The sequence below is a fragment of the Aquila chrysaetos genome, assembly GCF_900496995.4.
Source record: "Aquila chrysaetos chrysaetos chromosome W unlocalized genomic scaffold, bAquChr1.4 W_unloc_2, whole genome shotgun sequence".
Lineage (NCBI taxonomy): Eukaryota > Metazoa > Chordata > Aves > Accipitriformes > Accipitridae > Aquila > Aquila chrysaetos.
The window spans coordinates 5,030,780-5,058,643 of record NW_024470322.1 but is presented as its reverse complement, the minus strand read 5'-3'; the positions used below and the strand labels follow the sequence as shown (position 1 = coordinate 5,058,643).

At 44.4% G+C, this 27,864-nt stretch overlaps 1 protein-coding gene across 1 annotated transcript in view; it reads left to right on the top strand.

Annotated features, from left to right (window-relative positions):
• Nucleotides 1–27,864, top strand: part of LOC121232941 (microtubule-associated protein 1B-like) — an 86,798-nt gene that overhangs the window by 52,125 nt on the left and 6,809 nt on the right. Inside the window, exons 5-6 of the mRNA XM_041121445.1 lie at nt 6,872–7,012; nt 21,230–27,557. Of these exons, the coding sequence (XP_040977379.1) occupies nt 6,872–7,012; nt 21,230–27,557 (6,469 nt within the window). The remainder of the gene's footprint in view (nt 1–6,871; nt 7,013–21,229; nt 27,558–27,864) is intronic.

Genomic DNA, 27,864 nt, shown 5'->3' with positions numbered 1-27,864 from the left:
GATCCCAGAAGTCAGCGATGTCCTCCTGACTTGTATATGATGGTGTCTTCCCTAGCATTCCTCCTCTCTTAAGCCCTTTTATACTATTTCTTTATTTTTAGGTGGAGCTTGAGTGACTCTAGTCATATATACCTTTATTATGATTGGTGTAAAATCTCCTTGTTTTACTTTTAAAGGTATATGCTAGAGAAAATTCAGAGTGCATGCTCAGTGAGGGGTGGTCGCAGCTTGGAGGTGGGTAGTTTTGGGGATGGAGGTGTGTTTTGGTATTATAATGAGATTATAATGAGCAAAGTTCACCCAGAGAACATGATTTAGTGTGTCACTACTCCAGAACCGGGCACTTATGATATAAATCAGAAGTAAGGCAATAGCGTTGACAGAACCCCATTATTTCACCTACTTGCTTCAGTGGATTCAATGCAGGGACCTTCCATTCTTGTTCCAGTAGTTCCAGTTCCCCATCCCTGCAGTGATATCACAGAGCCTGGCCACGGTGTCTCCACTCTGCTCCACCTTCCGTGTTGCTTCTCAGAGTCAGCATATCAAGCTCCCCTGGTGTTGCTAACATCTGAGGCTGCAGGTTATGTTGCTTAGGGAATTATTATGGAACAGATTTCTTGTATATCCACCGCATTCCACCCTGGAGGTTTACCTTCCCTTAAAAGGGGGACATATCAATAAGTCACCTCCAGCAATCATTCCACAGCATAGGACAGAAACACACCACTTATCCCAGCACTCATTTCCTCATAACAGACCAAATTCCCTTCTTGATGAAGACAGCTGTAGTGAAACTGCATCTGCTTTTCTTCTGCTCCTCCATTGTTTGGTAGCTCTGGATGCCTATTTTACATATGAAAAAGTGCTTGAAAAGAAACCAGGTGCCCTGAGATAAAATTAGGTCTTCGAGAAGAATTACCATCTATGTGGTGGTGACTCTAGGTTGATCTACGTGATCTGTCCTTCAAAAAGTATGTGACATGATCAATGGACTCTGGAGAGTGCCCCAGAAAAGGACTGTCAATTCCTCATGAACTGGCTAGAGTAGAGTCAAAGCAATGAGCATGTAGCTCAAAGACAAAGTTGATAAATTTATCTAGTGAGACTGAAGGTTGTAAAAAATAGGGATAATTACATTGCTAGCCAGTGCTGGGAAGCACTGACATAGTACAAGTTCTTTTGGGAAATGAAGTGGCTCTGCCACTTTGTGAAAAATCTATTTTGATACCAACTTTAAGTGATATTAAATACAAACAGTAGGAAACACGCCAAAACAAATGAAATTTCTGAAGTTTTAAAAGTTTAAAAAAGTAAGTAAGCTTAGTTAATGGCAGCTCATGCACTAAAAAATTATGCGCGAAAATCTCTTACATTGTGTTAGAGGTACTTAGTAAGGAACAAGGGTGTCAGCTGGGTAGCAGCTCTTAGGTTTGTCTTTAATACGCTCAGGCTTTCAGAGTAAAAAGCTATAAAGGATGGGGGAGGGGAAGAGATGAAGGAACTGCCAAAAGTAGGGAAATGCTGCTTCTGTCATTGTTGCTTGTCATTCCTTTGATGGATGACCACATGGAAGAACATGGTCTGAGGTTGATTAATGCCTTCTGACCCCTGGCTTTACTCCTTTGGCTCTGGAAGATGTTTGGCTAAGTTACTGTTAATTTGCTCTTGCTAGACTGTGAAAGGCAATCTTTTCTTCGCTTTCATCTTGCCAGACTGGTCACAGCCAGAAGTTACAAACTGAGGTTTACCTTGGCTGGCTAAGAGACACTCTCACTGGACAAAAGCCAGAACATGATGATAAGAAAGAGGCAGAAGAATTAAATCAGAGGTTGGAATAGACATGCTTTGCCCATTATGGCAAATAGAAAACTTAGTTCCTACATAACAAGAGATTTCCAGGTTGCATCTGGGGAGACAGTGATATACCATGGAGCTCTGACTTTCACCAGAAGAGGAAATTGAATCTATCGGTTCAGGAAAAACAAAGGCAAAAGATATTAAAACAAATTCCTGTTAATCTGGCTGGTAATAGCCATGCTGGTGGTAGTCAGAGCATAGTTCTGCCCAAAGCTCCTATCATATTCTGTCAGCTGCCAAATACCTCCCAAGAGAACCCCAAAGGGAGAGAGACCGCAGTTGCCCAAAGAAAACAAGTTTCTGAAAACCCCATGAGCAGTTACTTCCTTTTTAAGACGATCCCACTCCATTGCTCTAGCACTCCTGCATCTGTACCATAAGTCTTAGAAACAGCTGATCTGCTTATGCTCCTGTCTCAGTTCACACTCCGTCTTTAAGTCTGTTTTGACTGAGGCTATGTCTTGCTGTTCACTTTCTTCAAACAATTTGGAACTTCAACCAAGGGTAAAGCTGAACAGAATCATCACCTTGCAATATTTCTGTAGTGGTCTTGAAATCAGCAAAATTCTGGTAGTCCCTCAGGAAGCCTTGATTATATCCTGACACAGAATTTATGTGTCTCAAAGTTTTTTCATGTGTATCATTATGCTCTGTAATCTGCAAGCATTTATTTTTTTTTCCTGTCATAGTTTTCTAGCGCTGCAGAACCTATTTCACCATCAATTAATAAAATAGATTGAAGGGGAATTATGTGACAGTTGCATATCAGTGATTCACAAGTGTTTTGGGTTTGTGTGGCGGGGTTTTGGTAGCAGGGGAGGGGCCGCAAGGGTGGCTCCTGTGAGAAGCTGCTAGAAGCTCCCCTGGCTCCAAGTCGGACCCACCTCTGGCCCAGGCCGACCCAATCAGTGACGGTGGTAGCGCCACTGGGAGAACATCTTTAAGAAGGGGAACCTGGAGTGAGTAGGGGGATTGGAATGTGAGAGGAACACCTGTGCAGATACCCAGGTCGGTGGAGGTGGAGTGCCAGAGGAGGCTGATGCCCCTGCAGCCCATGGAGGTGAACGGTGGAGCAGATGTCCACCTGCAGCCTGTGGAGGACGCTACGCTGGAGCAGTTGGATGCCCCCAAAGATGGCCATGACTCCATGGGAAAGCCCACGCTGGAGCAGTCTGTGACTGAAGGACTGTGGCCCGTGGAAAGGACCCATGCTGGAGCAGTTTGTGAAGGACTGCAGCCCGTGGGAAGGACCCATGCCGGAGAAGTTTGTGGAGAACTGTCTCCTGTGGGAGGGACCCCATGCTGGAGCAGGGGAAGAGGGTGAGGATCCTCCCCCTGAGGAGGAAGGAGCAGCAGAGACAATGTGTGATGAACTGACCCCAACCCCCATTCCCTGTCCCCCTGTACCACCGGGGTGAGGAGGTAGAGAAAACCGGGAGTGGAGTTCAGCGGGGAAGGAGGGAGGGGTGGGGGGAAGGTGTTCTAAGGTTTGGTTTTACTTCTCAATATCCTTGGTTTGATTTGATTTGTAGTAAATTAAATTGATTTTGTTTCTTCCCCAAGTTGAGCCTGTCTTTTGCCCGTGACCATAGGTGGTGAGTGATCCCTCCCAGTCCTTGTCTCGACCCATGAGCTTTTCTTTATATTTTCTCCTCCTCATCCCACCAGGGCTAGGGGTTGGGGGGGGGGAGTGAGCGAGTAGCTTCATGGTGCTTTGTTGCCGGCTGGGCTTAAACCACGACAAGAAGTCAGGAAATAATTTTGCTGTTGGAAAATCTGGTGAGTTTATACATAAGTTGGCAGACTGCCCAGAGCTTCTGCCAGCAATGAGAGAAAACACAGAAGAGGAAGCCAGTTCTTTTATGGTTTTAATACACCTAAACCAGACAAGATTTCAGATACACATCAGCCAGCCAGCTGCACTTATCTATATTTTTGTCTGAAATAAAAATGAATATACTTGATCCAGCAAGGATTTTGCTGAATTTATAGTCATTTAGTGCAATTAGTGACAGACCAGCATTAGTCCTGCATTTAATTAAAGGAACTTTCTGCTGCTCAAAGTCAAGACCACTTATTAAATAAAATAACAATGAAGATGTGGTAGAGTTGGGATCTTCTTTCAGATAGATACTCTTCAGTGGCTCTTTTCTACTTGTACTGAAAGCATGAGTTGTTCAGCAGAGATTTAGGTCAAGCCTTCCTGGCTCAGTCTCCCTGGTGTGAGCAGGAATTGTTTAGAACAACTGATTGCTTATCAATATAAAAATTTGAAATAATAGCTTGCTGGGACAGCTGAGGTGATTATGTTATCTCCATGGAGATGGAGTTTGGATGCAATATCTACATGTGGAGTTGTTCCAGATCGACTCTGCTCATTTAGTTTAATACATGGATAGCCTTATTCTGGAATCACTATTCTGGTTTAACTTAATTCTCCCTGAACAGAGGAATTAGTGCACTTGAAATTCATACCTTACTTCAATTTGAATTGATTTTTCAGTGTTGGACAAGACTTTTGAAATATTTGCTCTATTGGGTCTGGCTGGGATGGAGTTAACTTTCTCCATAGCAGCCCTGGTAGTGCTGTGCTTTGTATTTGTCGCTAGAAAGGTGTTGATAACACACCAGTGTTTTGGCTATTGCTGAGCAGTGCTCCCACAGCATCAAGGCTGTCTCTCGAACCCCCCCCCCACCCCAAAGGCCAGTAGGCTGGGAGTGAGCAAGAGGCTGGGAGGGGACAGAGCCAGGACAGCTGTCCCAAACTGACCAAAGGGATATTCCATATCCCATATGAACGTCATGATCAGCAATAAAAGCTAAGAGAAGGGGGGGGGGGGGGGGCATTCATTATCAAGGTGTTTGTCTTCCAAAGCAACTGCTATGTGTACTGAGGCCCTACTTCCCAGGAAGTGGCTGGACGTCACCTGCTGATGGGAAGTAGACAATGAATCTTTTTTGTTTTCCTTTGCTTCCACGTGTGGCCTTTGCTTTTCTTTATTAAACTGCCTGTATCTCGACCCATGAGTTTTTTCATCTTATTTTCTCCCCCCTGTCCCCCTGAGGAGGGGGAGTGATAGAGCAGCTTGGTGAGCACCTGGTGGCCAGCCAAGGTCAACCTACCACATATGCAAAAAGTTTACTCAACAGTACAGAATCTTACAAAGGTTTTGTTTAGTTCAGTTTTGTTCTTCAATTTAAGTTGAATTCAGCCAACAGAAGTATACTGAATATATGGATTTTTCTTAGCATGCAAGTAAATCTCCCCCTGGGGGGGAAACAGGAATTATTACTAGCTGTAGTGAGGGTCAAGTAAAGTAATGAGGATCTGGTTTAAAATAGTTAACAGTTATTTCAAATTGCAGAAGTTTATTTCTCAGTAGCAAGCTCCTTTGAGCCATCAGGCATCTACATAATTTATTACTGTGTATTGAAAAAGGTCTTGAGCTGGCACGCTTAAAAAAGTTCTAGTGTCCATAGTTACTGACATCATGAGATGTAAATGGTGCATGTGACTGTATCTGAGTGCTTGATTATGATTATGGGTGAAACAGAAACATCCTTTAACTTTGCAGATGATTCAACAGAATGACAGTCTAAATGTGTGACTTTTATGTGTGATTTGTGGCTATGTCACGACCCAGACAGGACAGACCAGGGAGTCGTGTTGAATTAGGAATTCCCTCGGGCTAAATTAAGTTGAAATGGCTAAATTAAGGTGAAATGACACCAAATGATCAGTTAAAGATTTTATTCATGACAAGCAAACTGAACTGGGGAGGTGTGGTAGTATGTGGCAGGGTTTCTCACAACAGGAATTGGCATAAGACTACTTCTGTAAACCGTGTAAGCCAGGGTAACCATATACATCAATTCAGGGAATAAGGAGATCCCTCCCATCGAGTCACGAGGTTCAGAGCAGACCCCCTTGCTTTCTAGACTCCTCCTCAGAGAAGGGCCCAGGGGTGGCTGGATCCACTCTTAGTCCCAGACTTGGTCAATGGTTTTATGCCTTAAAGGGATGAGGTGTAAGGATTGAGGAAAAGGAAAGAGAGAAGAAGACAGAGAGAGAAAAAGGAAGAGAGAAAGATTTCACCGGTCCTGGGTCCAGCATTGGTTCAGTCAGCCGAGGGGTCCAGTTCCGGTGGGCTTGTGCACCTGGGGCTTCAGTTTGTGTCCTTTTATCATCCTTGTCCCTCCTTTGGGCAGGCACCTGAACTCGGGCACCTGAACTCATCAGGCTAATGAGCAGTTTGTGAGCCTTTGGGCTTGGGGGTCGTTTGAGGAGTAACTTCTCCTTCCCTGCAGATGTGGCCATTGTTTGATCTTTGTATCAGAACAGCTTATCAGAACAGGGAGCTGTGCACCCTCCAGTGGGCCCTCCCCCTCCTGTTGCTGATGTCTGAGCTGATGGGCTTTTCACCTTGGTTCCTTGCTGTGCAGGGTTTGTCATTAAGCAGAACTTGCCCCACCACAATGGTTCAGACATTAACTCTTTCAGTCTCTCACAGGCTGTTAGTTTTTAGTGACATTTTTGCAACTGAATGGCAAGTAATGCTGTACACTGGGAAGAGATTGGCCTTCCAAAAACATTCTGACACATGTAGTTGTCCCTCATTAGCATGTTGGGGACAGTTGGCCAAGGCTGTCCTGATACAGTGCTATTAAAATTTAATAAGAGTTATACAAGGAATGTATTTGTTCATTGAAAATATTATTTTTTCATTCAAATATTGTTCTTTTCTCCTCCTTGCTCTTTCCCCCCCCATGTCATTAGTTTGATTTATTCATCAGACTTTCTCTTTAATCGCTTCTTCTGCCTCCTTTTTTCCTCTTTTGCTCCTTGTTGTCTTTTGTAAACAGGACTATAACTTGAAAATGTTTCAACAGTCCTGGGAGACACTGGTGCAAAATATGTTTTAAATTAGATGAGGTAAACTGTATGTTCTCAGAGGAATGTACAAACATGTGGTAACTCCCATTATTGATGTGTTTCTCTCCTTCACTCTAGGTGCGCTTAATGATCACAGATGCTGCAAGACACAAGCTCCTTGTACTAACTGGACAGTGCTTTGAAAACACAGGAGAACTCATTCTTCAGTCAGGGACGTTCTCCTTCCAGAACTTCATTGAGATCTTCACAGATCAAGAGGTGTGTTCAGAAAAATGTCTTCCATACATTGTCATGTGATGGCAAAGGTTTTCAGAAGACTAAAAATGGCCCTCTGTGTTGTTAGTATTAGCATTGGCTAACTAATGCGGATGTTTTTTACTCTTCATTATAGGCTTTCTTTCAAGACATTTATTTAATTTACTTTAGTTTTGATGTAAATTGCTTAACAAAGGAATTACATTTTAATTTGGGGCATTAAATTGTAACTTCGAGAAACAGAAAACCAAGGAACATTTTGACAATGGAAGGAGATAGTTTTGTGTTTAAAATATACAGCTTGTTTATCTAAGGTGCATATACAAAGCAGTCAAATTGAATTTGACACCAGGTTCTTGCCTGTTGGCAGCCAAGTAATAGGTGACATTAAATAAGACAGAGGCTATCCTTTGGAATGGCTGTAGTTTTCTGTACCACCTACCTGCTTGGCTTCTTTACTGTAGTGTTTAAAATTTTGCTAGTGAAATCTGTAAATCTTGTGATTTTTACATACCAAAAATATAAGAATGAAGTATACCAATATTTAATGCTGTTTCTTTCATGATTTGTTATTTTGCTGTCTTGCTTAATGTACTGTGTCTGAAAGCTCCCATAGGGCAAGAATCCATAGTAAACAAGCTGTCACGCTTAATTTGGCTGCTGTGTAAAATATATATTTAAATAAACTATATGGCTAGGTATTTAGTTTCCAAAATTATTTAGGAGCATTTCAGTGGAGTGCGATTTGAAAGTTTAGCGCTGAAAAAGCAATGTTTGCATGAGCTCCAGTGTGACCTTACTGTATCCATTTGGGGACAGACTTTTTATCAGGGCTTGTTGTGATAGGACAAGGGGTAATGGTTTTAAACTAAAAGAGGGTAGATTTAGACTAGATATAAGGAAGACATTTTTTTCGCTGAGGGTGGTGAAACACTGGCACAGGTTGCCCAGAGAGGTGGTAGATGCCCCATCCCTGGAAATGCCGAGTGATTGCCGCAGTGGTGTGTGTGCAGGGCATATTCCCATGGTCTCTGAGTAAAGCTCACTTGGCTCATCTCTGCTGCTGGCAGCATGCTCACCAGCCAGCCAACATGGCTGTTTTAAAGTGTTGGCTTCCAGCTTATTGTCTCTGAAACCTTGGGTTCCCACTGCTTCTAAAAGATTTCACAAAAGCAAAGAAAGATCATATTTGCCATACTGCAGTCTGTGTATGTGACATTTTTTAAAGGGTCCCATTAATGGGAAATTTTTAGGTGGTCTACAAATTGGAAAAAAGGTTAGACAAAATTTCAGTCTTTAATAATACTGATAGACCTTGGGCTGCCCACTTCTGTGAGTCAGAGAACCATGAGTGCAGGAACAGTGACTTTCCATTTGTGGACACTGAAATTGTAAGGGACCAGCTGTATCAGCTGAATGTTCATAAGTCCATGGGGCCTGATGGGATTCATCCCAGAGTACTGAAGGATCTAGCAGATGTTATGGCAGGACCCCTCTCGATCATCTACCAAAGGTCTTGGGAGTCTGGGGAGGTCCACGCTGACTGGAAGCTAGCCAACGTTATTCCAATTTCCAAGAAGGGCATGAGGGAAGGCCCAGGAAAATACAGACCTGTTAGTCTAACCTCCATCCCTAGAAAAAATATGAAGATCATACTGGGTGCTATTGAAAGGCATTTAAAGGACAATGCAATCCTCAGGCACAGTCAACATGGGTTCACAAAGGCAAAGTCCTGTTTAACTAATATGATATCCTTCTATGATAAGATCACCCACCTAGTGGATGAAGGGAAGGCTGTGGATGTATTTTTTCTTGATTTTAGTAAGGCTTTTGATACTGTCCCTCACAGCATCCTTCTAGACAAGTTGTCCAACTGTGGGATGAGCAGGTTCACGGTGCACTGGGTGAAGAACTGGCTGAACAGGAGGGCTCAAAGGTTGTAGTGAAGGGGGCTACATCTGGCTGGCGACCGGTCACCCACAATGTTCCTCAGGGTTCAATTCTAGGGCCAGTTCTGTTCAATATTTTTATCAATGGTCTGGATGCAGGAATTGAATGGACCATTAGCAAGTTTGCTGATGATACCAAATGGAGAGGTGCTGTTGACTCTCTTGAGGGATGAGAGGCCTTGCAGAAGGATCTGGATAGATTGGAGCATTGGGCAATGATTAATGGCATGTAATCTAACAAGGACAAAGGCTGGATTCTGCACCTGGGATGGAGTAACACTGGACACAAGTATAAATTGGGAGAGGAGTGGCTGGAGAGCAGCCCTGCAGAAAGGGATCTGGGGGTGCTGGTTGACAGCAGGCTCAACATGAGTCAGCAGTGTTCCCTGGCAGCCAAGAGGGAAAACCCACATCCTAGGGTGCATCAAACACAGTATAACCAGCCTGTCAAAAGAGGTGATTATCCTGCTGTATTTAGTGTTGGTGCGGCCTCACTTTGAGTACTGCAGTTCTGGGCCCCACAATTTAAGAAGGATGTTGTATTGGATTTGCATGGTGAGGTTTTGGTAGCAGGGGGGCTACAGGGGTGGCTTCTGTGAGAAGCTGCTAGAAGCTTCCCCTATGTCCAATGGAGCCAATGCCAGCCGGCTCCAAGACGGACCTGCCACTGGCCAAGGCCAAGCCCATCAGCAACAGTGGTAGCACCTCTGTGATAACATATTTAAGAAGGGAAAAAAAGTTGCTGTGGGACAGAAACTGCAGCCAGAGAGAGGAGTGAAAACATGTAAGAGAAACAACCCTGCAGACACCAAGGTCAGTGAAGAAGGAGGGGGAGGAGGTGCTCCAGGCACCGGAGCAGAGATTCCCCTGCAGCCCATGGTGAAGACCATGGTGAGGCAGGCTGTCCCCCTGCAGCCCATGGAGGACCCCATGCCGGAGCAGGTGGGTGCCCGAAGGAGGCTGTGACCCTGTAGGAAGCCCGTGCTGGAGCAGGCTCCTGGCAGCACCTGTGGACCTGTGGAGAGAGAGGAGCCCACACTGGAGCAGGTTTTCTGGCAGGACTTGTGACCCCATGGGGGACCCACGCTGGAGCAGTGTGCTCCTGAAGGACTGCACCCCGTGGAAAGGACCCATGCTGGAGCAGTTTGTGAAGAACTGCAGCCTGTGGGAAGGACCCACGTTGGAGAAGTTCATGAAGGACTGTCTCTCGTGGGAGGGACCCCACGCTGGAGCAGGGGAAGAGTGTGAGGAGTCCTGCCCCTGAAGAGGATGGAGCAGCAGAGACAACATGTGAAGTGACTGTAACTCCCATTCCCCATCCCCCTGCGCCACTGGGGGGGTAGGTAGAGAATCTGGGAGTGAAGCTGTGCCCGGGAAGAAGGGAGGGGTGGGGGGAAGGTGTTTTAAGATTTGGTTTTATTTCTCATTACCCTACTCTGGTTTGATTGGCGATAAATTAAGTTAATTTTCCCCAAGTCAAGTCTTTTTTGCCTGTGACGGTAATTGGTTGAGTGATCTCTCCCTGCCCTTATCTTGACCCACGAGCCCTTTGTTATATTTTCTCTCCCCTGTCCAGTTGAGGAGGGGGAGTGATAGAGCGGCTGCGTGGTGCTTAGTTGCTAGCTGGGGTTAAACCATGACAGATGTGAAGGTCCTTGAATGCATCCAGAGGAGGGCAATAAAGCTGGTGACAGGGCTGGAAGGAATGTCTTATGAGGAGTGGCTGAGGACTTTGGGTTTGTCTAGTTTGGAGAAAAGGAAGCTGAGGGGCAACCTCATTGCTCTCTACAGCTTCTGGAGGAGGGGAAGCGGAGAGGGAGATGCTGATCTCTTCTCCCTGGTATCCAGTGATAGGATGCATGGGAATGGTTCAAAGTTGCATCAGGGGAGGTTTAGACTGGAGATCAGGAAGCATTTCTTTACCAAGAGGGTGGTCAAACACTGGAACAGGCTTCCTGGAGAGGTGGTCAATGCCCCATGCCTGTCAGTGTTTGAGGCATTTGGACAATGCCCTTAATAACATCCTTTAACTTGGTCAGCCCTGAAGTGGTTCAGGCAATTGGACTAGATGATCGTTGTAGGTCCCTTCCAACTGAAATAGCCTAGTCTCGTATAGTCTATTCTAAGAAAGGGCTAGAAAAAAGTGGTTAGTGGTTTGTTAACTAGTGATTAGAAAAAAGAATTCCTGTGCTGTCCTGATCCATAATCATGTATGGTTTGATGAGTATTGTAGTAAAGTTGGTATTTCTGGTCTCTGTCCATTTTTATTTCACTGGACCAAACCTGAACTATGGTCATGGGATGTGCTTACAAATAATAAATACTCTGAGGGATAATCTTATGAAGTCCTATTCAGAAAGCCATCTCTAGCTTTCAGAACTCCCTGCAGGCAATGTGTTGTTTTCAACTTCTCCTGTGCCAGATGTCCTATTCTACTGCCTCTGCAACAACAGCTAGCAGAGGAAAACCTTTCTTTTTTACCTTTATAGTCCAGGGTATGAAACAATCTTGTGTTTTCTGAGCAGCCAACTTGTTTGCCTTCACGAGCTGTAACAACTTTAAAACTTGAGGATTCCTCAACAGATGTATCTCAGTGCTTGAAAAGATAATAATGTTCACAGATACATTTCTTTGCTCCCAGAGTGACTTTGAATTCAGAGAAGAGAATGAGAAGTTACATCTCTGTGTTATCAAATAGCATAAGCAATGGAACTGTCAATATCCTTTGTGCCATCAGTTGAAATGCAAATCCTTTAAAGCCTTTTCTAGGGCATTCCTGAACTCCCTATTCCTAACAGATATGATCTGTCTGGAATAATTTTTCTCCAGTGTTTCATTGGCCTGCGCTACCAGTGGCTTAATACTGTCTGCATTATGTGTGCCAACTTTTAGGAGCAAAGAAAGTCACAATTTAGGAGTATGAAGCAGCAATCCAAATATGGTATAATGTAAACTGGATAGGACTAACCCCAGACCTTGGCCCAGTATATTCATTAGCCCAGTATATTACCATATGATTTTTTATCTAGCCAGAAAATTTGCCCTACATGAGAAATGGTCTCTACTCAAGTTATCTCCTTATGTATGCAACAGACTTGGATTTATTCTTCCAGAGGAAGTGATCTTTTACTACTTTTGATTCTCCCTAATACTGTGTTTTCAACCCTGACCAGAGACACTGCATAAAGTAGTATGCTTGAGATCCTAAATCTATTTCAGAGCTGTGGTCTGTGCTGCCCCTCTTTTCTTATTTCTGTGGTAAACAACAGGAATGGTTCTCCTATTTTTCTTATCTTTCATCCTTTTCTGCATTTACTCCTTTTATTTTGTTTTGCTTTGTTTTTTTCTTTGCTCTTTTTCAGACAAAGCCGTGTCTGACATAGGGGTGAGATTTATTTATACTCCTATCAAATGGTTTGAATACAAAGTAAGGCCAACAAGGAAAGATAGAAAATATGTATTTTCTGCTTTATTTAGGTATTGGCTGGATTATTTTTGTTTAGATAACAGCCACTGTATCTTTGTTGCATTTTATTTTTGGTAAATGCTGAAAATAAATTATGTAACACAAAGAAAGGAAGCGAGACATACACACACAGAGGCCCACAGAGATGTACTGCAATCAAACATTTTTTTTTTTTTTTTATATATCCATTTCTTCTGCTGATTCGGCTTGTGGTCCAAGACTTTCAAATTATTCAGCTGTAGCCTAATCTATATATTCTTTATGAAAACTGTTCCTGTAGCTTGAACTAACAATTGAGTCTCTCCAAAGAAGGTTGTGGTATTTTGCATGATACTGTGTGGGCATATTTTGCACTGACATTTTATGTCTGAATTAATTCTTTAAAGTTTACATAATTTGGTGGTTGCTTTGTTAAGAGCAATTAGAACAGAAATGGGCTACATTTAAACTAATTTCCTGTAAAAAAAAAAAAAAAAAAGTCAAATGAAAGTATCTGTGGAACTGGGAGAAGGTATAAAATATATCATACTTTTTCATGTTTGTTTGTGTACTAATCTGGAACCACCAAATATTGTTTTTTAGTTCAGACTAGAACAGAACAATAGCTCTTCATACTATGGCATAGAACTTTTTGTTTTCTGTGCCTTCATTTCAGTAGCTGGTTTTGGTACTAGCATGTTATCAAACACTGTCAAAATTAATGGAGTTATTCTAGATTTTCACTTTTGTGGTCCATAAGTTTAAAATCAAAATAATGACAAGAGCATTTTTAACTTGCTCTTTCTTTAGCCCTGAGTTTATATTTTTATTTATAAAACTATATATATATAAAGCATTATAAATATATATTGCCTGATATGATATAATATGTATTTTTATATATATTTGTCATGGTTTAACCCCAGACAGCAACTAAACACCACGCAGCCGCTCGCTCACTCCCCCCAGGTGGGATGGGGGAGAGAATCGGAAGGGTAAAAGCAAGAAAACTTGTGGGTTGAGATAAAGACATTTTAATAAGAAGTAAAGCAAAAGCTGTGCACACAAGCAAAGCAAAACAAGGAATTCATTCACCACTTCCCAGTGGCAGGCAGGTGTTCGGCCATCTCCAGGAAAGCAGGGCTCCATCATGCACAACGGTTACTTGGGAAGATAAAACTCCATCACTCTGAACGTCCCCCCTTCCTCCTCCTTCCCCCAGCTTTATATGCTGAGCATGATGTCATATGGTCTGGAATATTCCTTTGGTCAGTTGGGGTCAGCTGTCCCAGCTGTGTCCTCTCCCAACTTCTTGTGCAACCCCAGTACTCACTGGCAGGGCAATGTGAGAAGCAGAAAGGGCCTTGACTCTGTTGTGGTGGGTTGACCCTGGCTGGGTGCCAGGTGTCCACCAAAGCCGCTCTATCACTCCCCCTTCTTAGCTGGACAGGGGGGAGAAAATATAACAAAAGGCTCGTGGGTCAAAATAAGGACAGTTTAATAAAATGAAAGCAAAGGTTGCGCGCGAAAGCAAAGAAAAACAAATGATATTATTCTCTACTTCCCATCAGCAGGCGATGTCTGGCCACTTCCTGGGAAGCAGGGCTTCAGTAGGCGTGGTGGTTGCTCCGGAAGACAAAAAAAAATGCCTTCCCTTCCGCCTCCCTTTACTTAGCTTTTATATCTGGGCTGACGTCATATGGTATGGAATATCTGTTTGGTTAGTTTAGGTCAGCTGTCCTGGTTATGTCCCCTCCCAAGATCTTGCCCAGCCCCAGCCTGCCATTGAGGGAGGGGGCAAAAATGTTGGGGAGACAGCCTTGATGCTGTGCCAGCGCTGCTCAGCAGTAGCCAAAACACTGGTGTGTTATCAACACCTCTCTAGCTACTAATGCAGAGCACAGTTCTATGAGGGCTGCTATGGGGACTATTAACTCCATCTCAGCCAGACCCAATACAATCTCCACCCCTTATTCCATACCATTTGCGTCATGCTCAGGTCCCACATAATTTAATATAGATGTCTTCTAACCATGCCATTGTATTTAATTCTCATTACTGAAATCCCTTCTTACCAACACTTACAACTGTAACTACATACTTAAACCACTTTTATACCCAACATACAGATTTATACATTCTTATTAATTACTATCCCCTGTCCTTTAAGAGAGAGATCTTCCACTCCTCCAGATGTTCACACACAGGTTATGACTTGGGCCCCATCCATCAAGATGAGTGGTCAGGGCAGGAGAAGCAGTATGTTCGATCGTTGGGCACCAACACCGGCTTGGTTTGGGTCACCGATGCACTTGTCTGGTTCCTTGCGAAGTTCACTCCTTTGCAGTTCAGGTCATTCCTGCTACAGTACTTCCTACAACATACAACTCACATCACAGATTATTTTTCCCTCAAGGTTAAATGTCCTTGAGGCACACTTTGGGTCTCCCCATCCTTCCGCATTACCCACCAAGTACACCCAGGTCCCTGAGCAAAGACGATCCCACGAATGGGTTTGCCTTTTCCCATGGGAGGAGAAATCCACACTGCCTTCCCCAGCCACTTCCCCATGTGCACTACGGGGACCTTATCTCCTCCCACAGTATGTAGGGGTTTTGTTTGGGCAGGACCAGGACGGTTAGCAGATCCTCTGGTGTTAACTAGCCAAGTGGCTTCTGCTAAATTTGTATCCCAATGCTTCCATGTCCCATTGCCTAGCGCTCTCAACATAGTCTTCAACAGTCCATTATATCTCTCAATTTTTCCAGATGCTTGCGGGTGATAGGGTATGTGGTACACCCACTCAATGCCATGTTTCTTTGCCCAGGAGCTTATGAGGTTATTTCGGAAATGAGTCCCATTGTCTGATTCAATTCTTTCTGGGGTGCCATGTCGCCATAAAATTTGCCTTTCGAGGCCTAAGATGGTGTTTCGGGCAGTGGCATGGTTTACAGGGTACGTTTCTAGCCAACCAGTAGTTGCTTCCACCATCGTGAGTATGTAGCGCTTGCCTTGGCGTGTTCGTGGCAGTGGTCCAATGTAGTCAATTTGCCAGGCCTCGCCATATCGAAAACCCAGCCAGCGCCCTCTGTTCCAGGGAGACTTTACTCTGGTGGCTCGTTTGATTGCAGCACATGTTTCACATTCATGAGTGACCTGTGTGATGGCTTCCATGGTCAGGTCCACCCCTCGATCACGAGCCCACCTATATGTTGCATCTCTCCCTAGATGTCCCGATGTCTCATGGGCCCATCGAGCTACAAATAGCTCACCCTTACGCTCCCAGTCCAGGTCCACCTGAGCTACTTCTATTTTGGCAGCCTTGTCTACCTGTTCATTATTTCGATGTTCTTCAGTGGCACGGCTTTTGGGCATGTGAGCATCTACATGACGTACCTTTAAAGTCATGTGTTCTACACGGGCAGCAATGTCCTGCCACAATGCTGCTGCCCAGATGGGTTTACCCCTGCATTGCCAATTGGTCTTCTTCCACTGCTGTAGCCACCCCCATAGGGCATTAGCCACCATCCAAGAGTCAGTATAGAGGTAGAGTACTGGCCACTTTTCTCGTTCAGCAATGTCTAGGGCTAGTTGGATGGCTTTCACTTCTGCAAACTGACTTGACTCGCCTTCTCCTTCAGTGGCCTCAACGACTTGTCGTGTGGGACTCCACACAGCAGCTTTCCACTTTCGATGGTTCCCTACCACACGACAGGATCCATCAGTAAACAAAGCATAACACCTTTTGTCTTCTGATAACTCATTATATGGTGGTGCCTCTTGGGCACGAGGTACCTCCTCAGGCGTTGCTCCAAAATCTCTGCCTTCTGGCCAGTCCATGATCTCTCCCAGAATTCCTGGGCGGTTAGATTTTCCCAGTCGAGCCTGTTGTGTAATCAATGCTATCCACTTACTCCATGTAGCGCTGGTTGCATGATATGCAGAGGGGATGTTTCCTTTGAACATCCAGTGTAGCACAGGCAATCGTGGTGCCAAGAGGAGATACGCTTCTGTACCAACAACTTCGGAAGCGGCTCGAACCCCCTCGTATGCTGCTAGTATTTCTTTTTCAGTCGGGGTGTAGTGGGCTTCTGATCCTCGGTACCCCCGGCTCCAAAACCCTAATGGTCGACCTCGGGTTTCTCCTGGAGTTTTCTGCCAGAGGCTCCAGTTGAGACCATGCTCCCCAGCTGCAGTGTAGAGTACATTTTGTACATCTGGTCCTGTCCGGACAGGCCCAAGAGCTACTGCACGAGCTATTTCCTGTCTGATATGCTCAAAGGCTTGTTGTTGCTCAGGGCCCCATTCAAAATAGTTCTTTTTCCGGGTTACTCGATAGAGAGGGCTCACAAGCTGACTATAACCTGGAATATGCATTCTCCAGAACCCCACGAGGCCTAGGAAAGCTTGCGTTTCCTTCTTGTTAGCTGGTGGAGACATAGTTGCTATCTTGTTGACCACATCCATAGGGACATGACGGCGTCCATCCTGCCATTTTATTCCCAAGAACTGAATCTCCTGTGCAGGTCCCTTGACCTTGCTTTTCTTTATGGCGAAACCAGCTTTCAGAAGAATCTGAATTATTCTTTTTCCCTTCTCAAACACTTCTTCTGCCTCGTTGCCCCACACGATGATGTCATCTATGTATTGTAGATGTTCAGGGGCATCGCCTTGTTCCAGTGCCGTTTGGATTAGTCCGTGACAAATGGTAGGGCTGTGCTTCCACCCCTGGGGCAGTCGATTCCAGGTGTATTGGACACCTCTCCACGTGAAAGCAAACTGTGGCCTGCACTCTGCTGCCAAAGGAATGGAGAAAGATGCATTGGCAATATCAATTGTAGCATACCACGTGGCTGCCTTTGATGCCAGTTCATATTGGAGCTCTAACATGTCTGGTACAGCAGCACTCAGTGGCGGTGTCACTTCATTCAGGCCGTGATAATCTACTGTTAACCTCCACCCTCCATCAGGCTTTTGCACTGGCCATATAGGACTATTAAAAGGTGAATGAGTCTTGCTGATGACTCCTTGGCTCTCTAGTTGATGAATCAGCTCATAGATAGGAGCCAGGGAGTCTTGGTTTGTCCGATATTGCCGGCGGTGCACCGTCCTGGTAGTGATTGGCACCTGCTGTTCTTCAACTCGCAGCAATCCCACAATGAAGGGATCTTCCGAGAGGCCAGGCAGGGTAGATAGCTGTTTGATCTTCTCTGTGTTTACAGTGGCTACACCAAAAGCCCATCGGTACCCCTTTGGTCCTTGAAGTACCCTCTCTTGAGGTAGTCTATGCCAAGGATACAAGGGGCCTCTGGGCCGGTCACAATGGGGTGCTTTTCCCACTTGTCCCCTGTCAAGCTCACTTCAGCCTCCAATACAGTCAATTCTTGGCATCCCCCTGTCACTCCAGAGATCCAGATGGGTTCTGTGCCCCTGTACCCTGATGGCACCAGCATACACTATGCACCAGTGTCTACCAAAGCCTTATACTTCTGTGGGTCTGATGTGCCAGGCCATCGAATCCACACAGTCCAGTATATCCGGTCATCCCTTTCCTCCTCCTGGCCGAAGGCAGGGACCCTCTATTGCTGTTCCTCATCAGAGTATTCACTGTCTGACCCTTGCGGTGCCAGACCAGAAGTCCCCTCACCAGAATCAAGGGAGGTGGTTTCAGTTCTTCTATGCCTGGAGGATCGCTGATTGCTTTCTTGGGCCTCTACAGCAACAACACTGACAGCCTTCTTCTTGGGTGACCCCTTCTTAACAGCTGTCTTCCCTCTCAGTTCACGTACGCGGGCTTCCAACTTAAAGGTGGGTTCACCATCCCACTTCCTCATGTCCTCCCCTTGGTCACGCAGGAAGAACCAGAGCATACCACGTGGCATACGCCTTGGGCTCCCTTTCCCTCTGACCGGAGCAGGAGAGGACTGATTTCTTGGAGCATCCCTAACAGCCAAGGCACTGTCCTGTAGGGATGAGGAGACACAGAGATTTTCTTCAAAGTTTTGGAGCCAAGACGACACTTTCTCCACAGTTGGTGTTTCCATATCTGGGCAATACATTGCTGCCAAGCTGTTAGAATACGACGCTGGGGCACCTTGAATCACCTTTCTCCACATGGCCCATGTGCACAGGACATCCTCTGGATCTTTTGAGACTTCCTCATCATCTAGATCACTGTAGATGACTTCCACCACTGCTAACTCTCTCAGGTACTGGATGCCTTCATCTGCGGTAGTCCACTTTCCTGGGGAGTTCACAAGATCTTCCTTGAATGGATATCTTGCCCTCACACTTGAGAGGAGCCGGCTCCAGAGACTGCAAATTGCTGCTTCTTTTCCAATTCCTCTTTCAATTCCCCGGTTTCTAGCGAGGGATCCCAGCTGTTGGGCTTCCTTGCCTTCCAGTAGCTGACTGTCGGCCCCATTATCCCAGCATCGGAGCAGCCAGGCAGGGATCCGCTCACCTGGCTGGCGGCTGTAGTCTTTCCGCAAGTCCCGAAGTTCTGAGGACGTCAGGGACCGGGTAGTTTCCGCTTCCTGTTTAAGTTCCTTCACTCCTTCCTCCAATTTCTTTATTGAAGGACCAGGTTCTAGATTAAGGCTTTCTTCTTCTTCTTCTTCCCTTACTAATCGATGGTATGGACCTGTTGATCTCCTTATCCATTGTTTCCTTTTCACTACTGGGGCAATTACTGTGGTGGTTGTTGTTGTTTGGGTCCCTATCTCAAGCATGGTGTCCTCAGATGCAGTCTGGGTCCCTGCCTCAACCATGGTCCTCTGAGAGTGTTGAACTATGGCTCGGTAGGCATAGGCCAAGCCCCAGTACAGTGCGAGAAGCTGCTGGTTTTCATTGGGATAGGCAAGGCACCCTTCTATCAGGTGGCGCGCCAGTTTGCCAGGGTTACTTGCCTGTTCGGGTGTAAAGTCCCAGATTATGGGAGGTGATAACCGTCCTAGGAATCTGCCCAAATCCTTCCATATACCCTGCCACCCAGGGACCGGTCGCTTGAGGGCACATTTCAGTATTGCCTCACCCGAAACTTGTCTTCTCTTATACCAGGATGAGACCAGATTCCACAATACCCATAATACACCACCAGTATTAATTATTAGTATTGAACAACTCACATAAGGGTGAACAAGGACCTCAGGAACCTGCATAATAAAACCATTCACATCAATGCCTGGTAGGGAGAGGGAGATGTGTTCCCTCATCTCCTCCACAAGATAGCTTCCACAACACAGCAAAGCCATCAGTGCCAGGACAAAGCACATAGATATTATTTGTATTAGCATGTTCCCGAGTTCCTTCATTCTCCCCACAAGATAGCTCCCGCAGCACAAAAAAACCATCAGTGCCAAGGCAAAGCACACAGCCATTATTTGCATTACCATGTTCCCAAACTCAGCAAGATAGAGATAAGCAAGCAGCCAACAAGCTCCGTGACCTGCACAGGAGCTTGCCACTTAATAACTAGCTAAGGCACGCTTAATGCAAAACTGCCGTTGTCTTGCCCCACGTTGGGCGCCAAAAAAGGACTGTGGTGGGTTGACCCTGGCTGGGTGCCAGGTGTCCACCAAAGCCGCTCTATCACTCCCCCTTCTTAGCTGGACAGGGGGGAGAAAATATAACAAAAGGCTCGTGCGTCAAGATAAGGACAGTTTAATAAAATGAAAGCAAAGGTCGCGCGCGAAAGCAAAGAAAAACAAATGATATTATTCTCTACTTCCCATCAGCAGGCGATGTCTGGCCACTTCCTGGGAAGCAGGGCTTCAGTACGCGTGGTGGTTGCTCCGGAAGACAAAAAAATGCCTTCCCTTCCGCCTCCCTTTACTTAGCTTTTATATCTGGGCTGACGTCATATGGTATGGAATATCTGTTTGGTTAGTTTAGGTCAGCTGTCCTGGTTATGTCCCCTCCCAAGATCTTGCCCTGCCCCAGCCTGCCATTGAGGGAGGGGGCAAAAATGTTGGGGAGACAGCCTTGATGCTGTGCCAGTGCTGCTCAGCAGTAACTAAAACATCAGTGTGTTATCAACACTGTTTTCAACACAAATCCAAAACATAGCCCCATACTAGCTACTATGAAGAAATTGAACTCTATCCCAGCCAAAACCAGCACAATAGAACATATATAAATATATGTACCTCACAATCTCACAAATACTAAACTTGCAACTGTTTGGATTTCTGATGCAATAAATAATTTCTTAGTGTTCTGGAAAACTGTCCTGCAGTCTGGGAGTCAGGAGCCAGCCTGCAGAAAGAACTGTAGTAATGCTGGTGGTGTGGAATGCATCCTGTGTGAGGAGGGGGTGAGGAAGGCAGCTGCCCTGGGAGGATGCTGGCCTCCTCTGGGCTGCAGTTATTCTCTGCCTGTTAAGAGGATGTGCTATTTCCCTTAGATATTTGTCTGGCTCTTCTGGATGGGCAGCAGCAGGGATACTCATGAGCCGACGGCAGAGATAGCGGCAGATCTGGCAACGTTAGCCTCATAGTCCTCATCCCTCTAAATATAAAAGCTTGTACTGTCCTCCTATAAAGGGTGGAGGAGGGAAGGGGGAACCTTGGGGCATTTTCCTCCTTTGGGCAATGAGGAAGGGACCTTTCCTCATAAGCTGCTCCTTTGTATTTAAAAAAATACAGTAGTAAACTAATTGTGCTAACAGGTTCCTTTAGCTTCTAGGGTGGGTACTCAACTCAACAGTGCAGAAGTGAATGAAAAAGGTTTTATCTATCTGATCAGGAAATATAATGTTCTGACATTAATTGCCATTAAAAAATTAATTTACATGCATCTTCTTGTGTTTTTGTTTTACAACCCTAGATTGGAGAATTATTGAGCACCACACACCCTGCCAACAAAGCCAGCTTAACTCTTTTCTGCCCTGAGGAAGGAGACTGGAAAAATTCCAACCTTGACAGACACAACCTTCAAGACTTTATTAACATTAAACTCAACTCAGCTTCCATATTGCCCGAAATGGAAGGACTCTCTGAATTCATAGAGTATCTGTCAGAATCAGTAGAAGTGCCATCACCCTTTGACATTTTGGAACCTCCAACTTCAGGAGGTTTCTTGAAACTCTCCAAACCCTGCTGTTATATTTTCCCGGGTGGAAGAGGGGACTCTGCATTGTTTGCAGTGAATGGATTCAACATGCTTATCAATGGAGGATCCGAAAGAAAATCTTGCTTTTGGAAACTTATCCGGCACTTGGACAGGGTAGATTCCATTCTACTCACTCACATTGGAGATGATAACCTGCCAGGAATCAATAGCATGCTTCAGCGAAAGATAGCTGAATTAGAAGAGGAACAGTCCCAAGGGTCTACTACCAACAGTGACTGGATGAAAAATCTGATCTCACCTGATTTAGGAGTTGTATTCCTTAATGTACCTGAGAACCTGAAGAACCTGGATCCTAACTTTAGAGTAAAAAGGAGTGTAGAAGAAGCTCGTTTTACTCTCCAATATTTAAATAAATTGTCTATGAAACCAGAACCTCTTTTCAGAAATGTAGGAAATACCATTGATCCCATCATTTTATTTCAGAAAATGGGAGTTGGCAAACTTGAGATGTATGTGCTTAATCCTGTCAAAAATAGCAAAGAGATGCAATATTTTATGCAACAGTGGAGTGGTACTAGCAAAGATAAAGCTGAATTCCTGCTACAAAATGACCAAAAGCTAGACATTCCATTATCCTATTTTACCTCTGTCTCATCCCTGATTGTGTGGCATCCAGCTAATCCTGCAGAAAAAATAATCCGAGTTCTGTTTCCTGGAAACAGCACCCAATATAATATTCTAGAAGGACTAGAAAAACTCAAACACTTAGACTTCCTTAAACAACCAATGGTTACACAAAAAGACCTAACTGGGAACATTGCTAGTCCAGCTGTGAAACAAGCAAAGTTGAAACAACGAACAGACAGCAAGGAGAGTCTGAAGCCTGCTGCAAAGACACCAAGCAAGCCTGTCAGAAAGGAATCTAAAGAAGAAACATCGGAGCCTGCAAAGCCTAGTCCAGCACCAGAAAAGCTTCAGAAATTGGAAAGCAAAGAAAAAGTTCCAGTTAAAAAAGAGAAACCAGCAAAAGTGGAGACCAAACCTATAGTGGCAGAAAAAGACGTAACAAGTAAAGAAGAGCAATTAGTAAAATCTGAAACTTCTGAAAAACAAGCTACAGATGTAAAACCAAAAGTGGCAAAGGAGAAGCCAGTGAAAAAGGAAGTCAAAGCAAAACCTGAAGAAAAGAAAGAGGAAAAAGAAAAAACAAAGAAAGAGGTTTCTAAAAAAGAGGAGAAAACACCCATCAAAAAAGAGGAAAAACCCCAAAAAGAAGAGATCAAGCAAGACGTTAAAAAAGAGGTGAAAAAGGAAGAGAAGAAGGAAACTAAGAAGGAAGTAAAGAAAGAAGCTCCACCAAAGGAAGTTAAAAAAGAAGGTAAAAAAGAAGAGAAGAAAGAAATTAAGAAGGAAGAAAAAGAAGTCAAAAAGGACATAAAAAAAGTTCCTAAAGAAACAAAGAAGACAGCTGCTCCTTCGACTGAAGTCAAAAAGCCAGCAGCAAAGCCTAAACCACAAAAGAAGGAGGAACCTGCTAAAAAAGAAGCAGTACCTGCTGGAAAGCCAAAGGAAAAAGGAAAAAATAAGACTGTGAAGAAGGAAATCAAAGTCAGTGGAGCGCAAGCTGCCCTTGCAGCAGTTGGAGCCACTGCCACAACTGTAGCAGCTGCAGAAATTACAGCTAGTGGAAAAGAACTTGAAGTGGAGAGATCCCTTATGTCTTCACCAGAGGATTTAACAAAGGATTTTGAGGAATTAAAAGCTGAAGAAGTAGAAACAATAAAAGAAACAAAATCTCAAGTTGCACTTATAGAGGATGAACTGAAACTCCCTGGCACAGAACAAAAAAAGGCCTTTGAAGTCCGAAAAGAAAAATTAGATAATGAAGGACCTGCTGAGTCCTCTGATGAAGGCATAACTACCACAGAGGCTGAGGGTGAGTGTGAACAAACACCTGAAGAATTGGAACCTGTGGAAAAGCACAGGGTTGATGACAATGAAAAGTTTGAAGATGAGGGAACTGGCTTGGAAGAATCATATGAAGCAGGAGATTATGAGGAAAAGGCAGAGACAGAAGAAGCTGAAGAACGAGGTGAAGATGAGGAACTAAAGACACCACTGGACACCACAAAACTATATATGGAGGAAGCAAGAAAAATGGAAGAGCATTCAGAAGAAATAATGGCTGAAACAGATGCTAACATTAAAGCCAAAAAATATATTGAAAAGGCAGATGATGAGGCATCAGGTGAACAGGCTGAGGAAGACAGGGAAGAAGCAGTAGAAAAGGCAGAAACTGAAGAGACTGAAGAAGAGGAGGAAGACAAAGCAGAAGACATCAGAAATGAAGAGGAGACTGAAAAAATAGAAGCTGAAGAAGATTATGTGATGGCTGTGGTAGACAAAGCTGCAGAAGCTGGTGAAGTTAAAGATAAATATGGCCTACTCATAATTACACCAACAAAATGCTCAGAGCCTCAGTCTCCAGCAGTTGAACTGGCCTCTTCTATCCATGATGAAACATTACCAGGTGGTTCAGAAAGTGAAGCCACTGTTTCTGATGAAGAAGATAGAGAAGATCAACCTGAGGAATTAACTGCTACTTCAGGTTATACACAGTCTACCATCGAAATATCCAGTGAACCAACTCCAATGGATGAAATGTCTACGCCCCGGGATGTCATGAGTGATGAAACTAACAATGAGGAAAGTGAGTCACCTTCTCAAGAGTATATGAACATTACCAAGTATGAGACATCACTGTACTCTCAAGAATTTGCTAGACCTAAACTTTCTCCACTTCCAGATGCTTTTAATGGATTATCAGAAGGATCCAAAACAGAAGCCACAGAAGGTAAAGACTATAATGCCTCAGCTTCTACCATCTCACCACCTTCTTCATTAGAGGAAGACAAATTCTGCAAATCTGCATTCCAAGATGTATATTGGCAAAAAGGAAGTGAAATCCAAGGCACTGCCAAATTAGAAATCAAAGAACCCTATCCAGAAGATGGTGGAAAACGCAGTCCAGCCAAGAGTCCAGCTGAGAGTTTGTCCCCTCCATCACCCATTGCCAAAACACCACTGAGTGAACGTAGTGTGAACTTTTCGCTCACTCCCAATGAGATCAAGGTCTTGGCTGAGCCTGTCCCCATTGCTACAATGCCTGATGTACATCAAGAAGTTGCTGAAGAGCACTGTGCAAGCCCTGAAGATAAAACATTAGAAATAGCATCTCCTTCCCAGTCTGCTGCTGGTAGTGCTGGCCACACACCTTATTATCAGTCTCCCACTGATGAAAAATCCAGTCAGCTTCCCTCTGAAACCAGTGAAAAGTCAACAGAAGCTCCTGTTAGCTTTGAACTCAGTGAAGTCAAAGATGAGTCTGCAAAACCCAGAATAAGCCCTATGGATGAGCCTGTGCCAGATTCAGAATCTCCTATTGAAAAGGTTCTCTCGCCTCTACGGAGCCCACCACTGATAGGTTCAGAGACCACTTATGATACATTTTTGAGTGCTGATGTAAAGTCTCCCACCAGAAATTATGCAAGTCCTTCTGAGGGGAAACCTGAAAAAGAAAAATCACCTGTTCAGATGAGCCCAGCTTCTGAAGCCAGCTCTGTGGGCCTTTTCCAAGAAAAACAAGATGAAAAAAGCATGGAGTTTATGGTAATTAAGGAAAGCTTCAGCCTAGAAAGGAAAATGGAGGATACAGAACCCAGCAGCTCCCAGTCTTCACTGGTCTTGGATGAGCGGAAGTTAGCAGGTGATCTCTCACCTACTCAAATAGATATCGGTCAGTTCAGTTCCTTAAAAGACGACACCAAAATGTCAATTTCTGAAGGCACTGTTTCTGACAAGTCTGCAACTCCAGTTGATGAGGTTGTAGCAGAAGACACCTATTCCCATATAGAAGGAGTAGCTTCTGTCTCTACAGCATCTGTTGCTACTAGTTCATTTTTAGAACCAACTACTGATGATGTATCTCCTTCTTTGCATGCTGAGGTTGGATCCCCCCACTCTACTGAAGTTGATGATTCCCTTTCAGTGTCAGTTGTACAAACACCAACAACATTTCAGGAAACAGACATGTCTCCATCCAAGGAAGAGTGCCCAAGGCCCATGTCAATTTCTCCACCAGATTTCTCACCTAAAACTGCAAAATCAAGAACCCCAGTGCATGATCACAGATCTGAGCAGTCAACTATGTCAGTAGAATTTGGTCAGGAGTCCCCTGAGCAGTCTTTAGCAATGGACTTTAGTAGGCAATCTCCAGACTATCCTACTGTAGGCACTAGTATACACCATATATCTGAAAATGGACCCACAGAAGTAGATTATAGCCCTTCAGATATACAGGAGCCTATTTTTGCACCGAAGATTTCCCCTGTGGAGCAGTCATCTTACCCTCAGGAGAAGGATATTTCAGAAATTATTTCAGTTTCTCAAATTGAAGCTTCATCCTCAACTTCATCAGCTCATACACCTTCCCAGTTAACTTCGCCACTGCCAGAAGAAACTTTTTCAGGTGCTGTTCCACCCAGAGATATGTCACTACTTTCTTCTTTTACCTCAGAAAAGGTGCAGAGCCTAGGAGAAAAGCTGTCACCAAACTCCGACCTATCTCCGTTAACTCCAAGGGAATCTTCTCCTCTGTACACTCCTAGTTTTACAGATTCACCTCCTGCAATCACAGAAGCAGTATCAGCTAGTCACACATCTTCGTTGTCGCTGCAAGTGTCTTCTGTCAAAGCATTTGGTTACCAGGAACCCCTAACAAAGCACAGTCCAGAACCTTTAATCAGCCCAGAAAAAGAAGATTCAGAGAAAAGCAGGTCACCAGAAGAACTTAGTTATTCTTACAAGGCCACAGAGAAAACTACTAGGTCACCAGAGGATATTAGATACTCCTATGAGGCAGTTGCAAAATCTAGATCACTTCAGGCCACAGATTATTCCTATGAGATAACAGGGAAAGCTACTAGGTCACCTGAGGCCACAGATTATTCTTATGAGATGACAGGGAAAACCATGAGGTCACCAGGAGTCACAGATTATTCCTATGAGATAATTGAGAAAACCACCAAATCACTTGAGGTCACAGATTATTCCTATGAGAGAATTGGGAAAGCTACCAGATCACCCAATGCTATGGATTACTCCTATGAGACAACAGGGAAAGCCACCAGCTCACCTGAAGCCACAGATTACTCATTTGAGATAACTGGGAAAACCACCAGGTCATCCAAAGCTACTAGCTATTCCTATAAAGCAAGTGCACATTTTACTCCAGGAAAATTGTTAGCAGAATCCCATCAAGATGTTGACTTATGCCTTGTGTCCTCCTGCGAATATAAACATCCTAAACCTGAACTTTCACCCTCATTTATCAACCCAAATCCCCTTGAGTGGTTTGCAAGTGAAGAACAGTCTCAAGATCAAGAGAAGCCATTAACTCAATCTGGGGGAGCCCAGCCACCTTCTGGGGGAAAGCAGCAAGGGCGGCAGTGTGACGAAACCCCTCCCACATCCATGAGTGAGTCTGCCCCATCTCAGACTGATTCAGATGTTCCCCCCGAGACTGAGGAATGCCCTTCCATCACTGCAGATGCTAACATTGACTCAGAAGATGAATCAGAAACCATTCCGACAGACAAGACAGTTATGTACAAACAAATTGACCCACCACCTGTCCTGATGCAGGATCACAGCCCTTCCCCTAGGCACCCTGATGTCTCCATGGTTGATCCAGAGACTTTGCCCACCAATCAGAATTTGGGTAAACCTTTGAAGAAGGACCTCAAAGAAAAGGCAAAGACAAAAAAGCAGGGTACCAAGACCAAGTCACCTTCTCCTGTTAAAAAAAGTGATGGTAAATCAAAACAAGTGGCTTCACCAAAACCAGCTGTAAAAGAATCTTTAGACAAAATTTCCAAAACAGCTTCTCCGAAAAAGAAGGAGTCTGTGGAGAAGGCAACCAAAAATCTCTCTAATCCAGAAGTAAAGTCTCGAGTCGAAGATAAGGACACCAAGAATGCAGCAAATACAACAACGTCCAAGTCAGCAAAGACTGCAACCACAGGTAAAGACAGATAGGAGTTCCCTAATGTTAAGATTTTCTTAGTTGTTGCAGTGAAGTTAGGTTGCCTTTATATCAGCTGAGAATGTGTTTTGTAGCAAACCCCCAAAGAAAGTCCATGTTTTAAATATAAATCTGGCATGTTAAGGCCACATTTAAATGAATGAAATTCACTGAATTAACTTTTGCAATCTGAGAAACTTGATGTGTGTTTGCTCAGATGTAAAGAATTGGAGTACATCAAATATAAAGAATGTAATACTAGCTGTCTGAATTGTTAACCAACTAATAGAATTAAAAGTACCACTTT